The 7,680-nt window shown below is 42.2% G+C and overlaps 1 protein-coding gene across 2 annotated transcripts in view; it reads left to right on the top strand.

Moving 5' to 3' along the window:
* rasgef1ba (RasGEF domain family, member 1Ba) overlaps window positions 1–5,887 on the top strand; it is a 142,225-nt gene extending 136,338 nt beyond the window's left edge. For both annotated transcript variants that reach the window (XM_083979929.1, XM_083979930.1), the window contains 4 exons: window positions 1,661–1,756; window positions 2,281–2,404; window positions 3,393–3,465; window positions 5,533–5,887. In XM_083979929.1, the coding sequence (XP_083836055.1) occupies window positions 1,661–1,756; window positions 2,281–2,404; window positions 3,393–3,465; window positions 5,533–5,557 (318 nt within the window). In that variant the 3' untranslated portion in view covers window positions 5,558–5,887. The remainder of the gene's footprint in view (window positions 1–1,660; window positions 1,757–2,280; window positions 2,405–3,392; window positions 3,466–5,532) is intronic.
* The last annotated feature ends 1,793 nt before the right edge of the window (window positions 5,888–7,680 follow it).

The raw sequence follows: 7,680 nt of genomic DNA on the forward strand, positions 1-7,680 counted from the left end.
CAGAGTGGACGCCGCGTTCCCGCCGTGTTTACACTCTAGAGCGGCGGGGACAGATGTTGTGTAACGAGGTCGAGCTATAAGTGGGTCAAAAGAAGAAGACGTGAGGAGGGTCTTGGTTTCCTTTTCCTTCTTCTCTGTGAAGAGAGGGGGGAAAAGAAAAAGAAAAAAGGAAAATAAAGAAAATAGGACTTGCTGCCAGATCACATAGTGTTCTTCTCCGACCGCGCCCCCGGCCTCGGCCCGCGCTGCCAGGCCTCAGCGGTCAGCCTCACCCCCCACTCCCCTCCCCCCTCCTCCCTTTATTACGTCATCACACGCTGAATAAGGAGGCAGAGTGGACAGAGTGTACCGGCCGTCCGTCCGTCGCTGGGATGTTTTTGTGGAGCTGAGAAATGCAAACACAAGAGAGGTCGAGGTCGTGAAACGGAAAGTTCCCAAGAAGAAGCCCTGGTATGTTCCCGCTCTGGTTGACCTCCTCCTTTTTAGGGAGGGGGGAGGGGTCAGAGGGGTGGGGAGGGGGGCTGGCTGGCTGCTGTTTATGACCAACAACCCCCCACCCCGACCCTGCCTCAGGCGTCCGAGGATCAACAAAACCCCAGAATGGGAATGGGAATGGGAATGGGAGCTGCTGCTCCGTTTAACAGCAGGAAGCATAAAGACCCATCATCATCATCATTACCATTATTGATTCATTGATCGGTGAACAGCTGCTTGTTTACACGTGGAAGTCAGGAAAACATGAATCATGGGTTGTTATTATTATTATTATTGGGTGATTGTTAAAGGGATAGTTCAACATTTTTGGTAAATTCACCCATTGCCATTGCCATTATCCCTATAGTCATAGCAGTAGGTTCGTTGCCTTTAATTGTCAGTGCAAGCTATTTTTTAGAACGGCGGAGCAGAGCCGTGAGCTATTTCCACATTTCCCTCATGAAACTCATCAAATACACAATCCAACAACTCCAAAACGCTCTGGGGGACAAGTTGTGACCTGCACATTCACCACGCTATGAAATTATCATGTATGATAATAATAATTATTATTATTATAACTTCCTCTCTGCTTCTGCTGGGTCACTTTATTTAGCATTTTTCAGGACGTGCACGTATGACGGCAGCGTTCACGTCACGCCGACATGCAGGCCTCTGCTCTACGTCTGTTATTTTTTGAGGGATGTTTTCTCAAGGCCGAATTAAACGAGATAACAGAAGTAAAAGAAAAGAAAAGGAGACTTGTTCTGAGGAGAGGAGGGAGTAGGCGGTTTTTATTCATGCCCGACCTCTGACTCAGCTGTGTTTGGGTTTTAAAAGACTTCCAGCTTCGATCGGTCACCGTGCCAGGCTGAAGCCTTTATTTATTTACATGACTGTTCGCCATGGCAACCGGGGGAAAAGTCCCAGATTCAGATTTCAAATAAAAATGGACGGTGGTCTGAACAGAGTGAGTCCTGCTCCGACCTGATGAATTATCTAACAGGAGAGGAGAGTTTCACTTCTCTGGGCTCGGAAAGTTTCCTAGAAACACCAGCTGTGTGTGTGTGTATCTGTGTATCTGTGTGTGTGAGTGTGTGTGTATCTCTGTGTGTGTCGGGCTGCTCCTCTTCCTCCTCCTCCTCCTCTTCACATCTCTAATCTCTTCCTCTCTCTCCTCCTGCAGATCGTCATCCCGTTCTTCAGCCTGCTGATAAAAGACATCTACTTCCTGAACGAGGGATGTGCCAACCGGCTGCAGAACGGACACGTCAACTTTGAGGTGAATTGAAATTTACTCTATTTATCTATATATTTAAAATTCTCATTCACTGGGTAAATGTGGTTTTACACCAGGTCTCCTCTTCCTCCTCCTTCTTGTCACGTCACTGTGTTCATTATTACTACGTAAGACGATGGACTTGTTTCCACTTCCCTAAAAAGAGTCGAGTGAGAATGAAGAAGTAGAAACTGTGTCAGATGAGTTCAGCTGCGTTGTTTCCATGGACACACACACACACACACACACTGACCAGTGGGCACAGATTCACAAGTGTTTCCACTGAATCACACACACACACACACACACACTATTTAGGGCATCGGTTTTTATCCTGGGAAACTGAGCTGAACACGTCAGACTCAGAGGAGAGAGTTATGTCACTGGACTTTTATTACTGAAACTTTGCCGAATGTTTGGACACAAAAACATTACAATTAAAATATTTGTGTTTTAACGCATCAAGAAAACACTAAAGTGTATTATTCCTTTATCAACTTTTGTTTGTCTGTTTCTTTGTTTTTCAGAAATTCTGGGAACTGGCCAAACAAGTGAGTGAGTTCATGACCTGGAAGAAGGTGGAGTGTCCGTTCGAGAAGGACCGTAAGATCCTGCAGTACCTGCTCACCGCGCCCGTCTTCACCGAGGACGGTGAGTTCACTGAAGGAACTGAGGCTTGTGGTCATTCAGGGCTTTGGATGTGTGAATTTAAATCTTTATTTGCAACAAAAACAACACAGGAAACACATTAAACTGTAAAATCCAGATTCATTAAGACACTGAAACCTGCTCAGTCAGTAGAAACCAGACACACACACCTTGTTATCAGCTCTTGTGCTCTATCAGCTCTGATAGTCTCGGTGGTCTTCGGTCCACATCAAAGTCTCATGTCGCTGGTTCTGGTTCTTATCACAGAGACACAGGAAGGCCGACTCAGTCCGGCCAAAACCGACCAATCAGCGGCAAGCGCCTCTTATCCACACGGCCGATAGTGAACATCCTCCCGTCAGTCAGTCAGTCGTCGCTCTGTGCACTTCACTACAGACCGGCTAAAGAAAAACTAAACTAAACTTCACAGGAACTAGAAACTAGAAGAGTTCAGATCATGAATGTCTTTTATTTCTTTTCTTTTGGAGCCTTTTAACCTGTTTTCTGTCTCCAAAACTTCTATTTCCTGCCATAAAAACACTGATAAATCACAGAAATGTGGGAGGGAGAAAGGAAATAAAATGTAAAATAAGTTCAAAGTTTCAATACTTTATTGCCATTTCAACATTGTTCAGTGGAATTTGTTTCAGTGGGCTTCACACACTGACATAAAAACATTCACCCAATACAATACATGATAAAATAAATTAATTAATAAAAGTCCAGACTATAAGGGGAAGTAATGATACCAAGGCACATGTGTAGGGGTTGGCAGCAACATCAATTAACTGTGCAACTGCATATCAAAGTAAAGTGCAGAATAAAAATGAGTACTAAATTAGTACTATTTATTGTGCACTTTACCCGTTTGCATCCCTGACTAATAGATAAATCAATAAAATGTCAAATAAACCAGTTGAATGAACTTCAGCTTCATGTGTTAGAGATAAGAGGAGCAGCACTGACGATGCTCTGACTTGTGTCTCTGCAGCTTTGTATCTGGCGTCGTACGAGAGCGAAGGTCCTGAGAACAACATGGAGAAGGACAGATGGAAGTCTCTGAGGTGTGTATGATCACACACACACACACACACACACACACACACATACACACACACACACCCTCGGGGGTTTTGAGTCTTTCAATCTCGACTGTCCCTCCTCCTCCGGGGATGTGGGTCACCCTGAGGTGCTGACCTGCACGCTGCTCAATAAATGCATTAAACACTCACACACAGACACACACACTCATCCGTCTTCTCCGTCACACCATCACTCGCGCAGACAGGACACAAAGGACATCAGTCATTTTCACGCAATTACATCTGATGCACACACACACACCATCAGAGCGCGTCTGTGTGTCTGTATGTGTGTGTGTGTGTGTGTGTGATGAGCGTAGATAGTGTTTTGTGCGGTGCGCTCTAACTCGGAGCAGGACGCCCCAGAGAGCTGACAGAGGGAGATTTTCCTCCGCCTGAACTTTTAATTTGACACAAACTGAGTCGGCGACGTTCACTTCAGTTCCTCCAGAGACGAGATGTGAAGCTGCAGAACACACACGCTCACGAGGACACGGGAAGGTTTTAGGTTGTTGAACTCAAATAAATATAAATAAATGTAAATATCAGTGGAGCTGGAGCCACAAGAAGGAACTATGAACTGATGATTGAGTCTTAAAGGAGAATTCCGGCCATTTTTGACCCCTAAATCGTTGTCCTGATGGTCACCCAGTGTGACCTGGTCCTCATTGTGATGATTTCTTTACAAAAATAAACGGTCGGAGATATTTTGGACATTACCACTGCACTGCTCCACCGTTTAATATTTCATTGTTTTTTTTTGAGTGTTTGTTGTGGTTGAAAGAATTGCCCCCATAGGTTAGCGTTGACACTATCCCTATAGCGCCAGGTAGCCATGGTTTAGGGGTCAAAAATGGCCGGAATTCTCCTTTAAATAGGAGGATAAGATGTTGTAGTTTAGTAGGTTTTTGTCTGATACCAGAGGGAAACATCAGACTGGTTAAACAGAGCTAAGAATAGACGACATGTGACACACACACACCCACACACCCACACACACACACACACACACACACCCTAGTCCAGATGGATGCTGTGTTGTTGTGTAACTCGGCAACAGTTCACTCATCAATCACCAATACTTTAGTTTTATTCACATTTTTATTGAAAAGATGAAATAGTTCGAAACAAACAAACAACACAGTGATGTAAAAGTACCAGTCGGTGTCACAAGACTCCGAGCCGTCAATCAATCAGGCGTCAGGTTGTCAGACATCTGACTCCGCCCACCTGCTCGACCACCCATGAGTCAGATACTGTGTGGGCGCGGGGTCAGAGGTCAGAGCAGGTTTTGGATCCAGAGTCTTGTGAGTGTGTGTGAGTGTTTGTGAGTGTTTGTGTGCGTGTGTGTGTGTGTGTTGTCACGTTTTCTGATCGTCAGCCAGCTCCCTCCACCCTCGAAGCTTTGCCACCGCTGAGACACGATCTGTCACTTTATTCCATCTGAGCCGCGTCAGCAGAACGGGCCACACACACAGACACACACGCATCACTACAGACAAACTGTTGCTAACGTCTGTTTAAAAATAAATAAATAAATTCTCACTGTAGGAAAAAGTTGATTAGATCTTTCTGTTTTGGTTTTTTACACTGTAAAAAACGAATAATTAAATCAAGAAAAAATAAATTGTAACATAAATTAATTTACATACTGTAAGTCTCCAAACCAACTTAAACTACAACCAAATATTAAGTCATTTTACAGTTCAACAAAGACATTTTTCATAAAATTTGTTGATGTTCACTGATTGGTACACACAATATACACAGTATTTTTGTTCTAAAGATCCAACTAAAAGATAATCTGTTGGCAAACATCAAAGTTATAGCTGCCTTAAAATTTTACATATGCACAAGTGTTTTGATGTTTTCTCAGATCAAAACACTAAAGAACAGGAGTTAACTTAAGTTTTTTAGTTTTACAGTGTGCTAGTGCAATTTCTTTTCTGTTGTCAAGATGTCTCAAACAAATAGCATGATAAATGTTACAGAGTTAAAGATGTATCTGTTGCTCATGCTGACCTTTGCCCTCTGTCCTCTTGTCCACAGGTCCACTCTGCTGAGCAGGGTCTAAACTCCTCAACTGAAGACTCCAGATTAAAGTCGAAGCCCCGACAAGCTAGCTACGCCGCGCTGCACTGCACTGCACCACGCCGCTCGGCGTCGCTGTTGTCCGAACCAAGTATCCCCGTGTTGGAAGGGAAATGACAATCTCTACTCTCGGCTGGCGAGGACCGTTTTGTGTTTTCCCCCCAGCTCTGCTTTTCTTTACCCTCTCTCTATCTCTTTATCTCTTGCTCTTTGTGCTGAATATTTCAGGAAACAGCTGTTTTTTTCATCTTTGTACGACTTTGTAGAGTCTTTTTGTAACTAAAAAAAAAAGAAAAAAGGAAGAAACAACAAACCGCCACAAAACCTTCAACGATACAAAGCCACGGGAGGAGAAAAAGAAAGAAAAACCTCCTTTTACAACACTTTTTCTTTTTTTTCTCACTGAAGCTACAGGCGTTAGCTGCTGGTTGGCTAACGCAACACAAACGCTAAACGCTCTCTCTCTGGTTCCATAAGCCAGCACTCTGTACAGAGAAGTCGAACTCTAACCCGCCACACTGTTGTTCATCGTTAAGCTAAGACGCCATTCCTCCTCGTTTGGTTTGTTGTTGTTTTTTTTATTATCTCTTTGTCCTTTTGTACGACACCTGAGTTTCTTTATTGTGATGTGTTAAGAGGAATAATGCACTGGCTGCATTTTAAAGATGTAACTTGTTATTTTTTTTTGTTAATTTGTTTGTGTTGTATAAAGTTGTGTTATCACCCTGTGGGGCCAACGTTGATTCTCCCCCCCTCTTTTTATTCCCTGCTTATGTAGAAAGTGAGTGTGGTGGTGCTGCCCCCTGGTGGTTCAGTCAGAAAAGTGAATGGATTTGTGTGGTTGAAAAATGTGAACTGAGGATTTTTTCTGTTTATTTGTTTGTTTGCTTGTTTGAAACCTACACAGGCTGAATAATATCCTTTTGTTTTTTATTTCCAGATTATCAAAAGTATAGTTTGTTCCCTGTTTATTTAATTTATGAATCTGTGTAGTCACATCATGTCCTCATGCCAATATGTACTATTATTTTATTGTTATTTAATTTTGTACTAGGTACATAACATGCTAAAGTAGTCATTGGATATTGGTTTGATTATTATTTTTTTATACAAGTTTGTATGAGACACTTATTTTTTTTGAGGTACCAGCTCAGAGTATGAAGTTGAAGCTCTTTGACTGACTTTGTGTGTTTGTTGCCTTGATGCTCCTCTCACCACAGAGTGCTGTTGTGTTTTATTGTGTACATACTGTACGTTTTGTTTCTTTTCCCGCTCGCTGTGTTCATCCATTTGTATTTGGACTGTTAAAATCCAATAGAGGATCAGTTTATTAAATGAGTTAGTTGTGTTTTAAAAAAGAGAAAGTTAATAAAAGAATGTTTAAAAGTAACAACTGGATGTTGTTTGAATTCATTAAAATGCATACACACACACTTACATACATATACATACTTACATACTTTCATAGATACATACACACACATACTAACATACAACTTACATACATAATACATACACACACAAACACTTATATACATACTTACATACCTACACGCATATTTACATCCATACATACAAACATACATTTATACATACACATACATACATATGGGGTGCCGTTTGTGAAGCTGCTCTTGCTGAAAATAACAGCAATATTTTTGTCATATTTAGCGTCAGACCATGTTAAAAAAGTGACTTTCAGAAATTCACACCACTTTTTAAACAGATTTAACACAATATTTGTTAAATTTGAAATGAATCAAGTAGTTAAAGGGATAGTTCACCCAAAATTCAAATTTCTCATTATCTACTCACCCTCATGTCGACTAAGGGCTGGGAGAAGTTTCAGAGTCCTCCGTGGCTTCTCTGAGCTACGGGGGGGTCTGCGCAGCAGTATTTGTCCATATAATGGTTGTGAATGGAAACCACCAGTATCCATCAGTGCAAATCACACAAGATTTGCACTGACACATGAAGAGCCGTGAACTGAGACACTGGGAGCTTCTGCTACAAACAAGCTTCAAATATATAATTTTTTTCTGAACAATTTCTCATGTTGGGGCTTCAGTACAAGAGGGACTTTACAGACGAGCACTATGGAGGTAT

Source organism: Trachurus trachurus (assembly GCF_905171665.1).
Source record: "Trachurus trachurus genome assembly, chromosome: 9".
In the NCBI taxonomy this organism is placed as follows: Eukaryota; Metazoa; Chordata; class Actinopteri; order Carangiformes; family Carangidae; genus Trachurus; species Trachurus trachurus.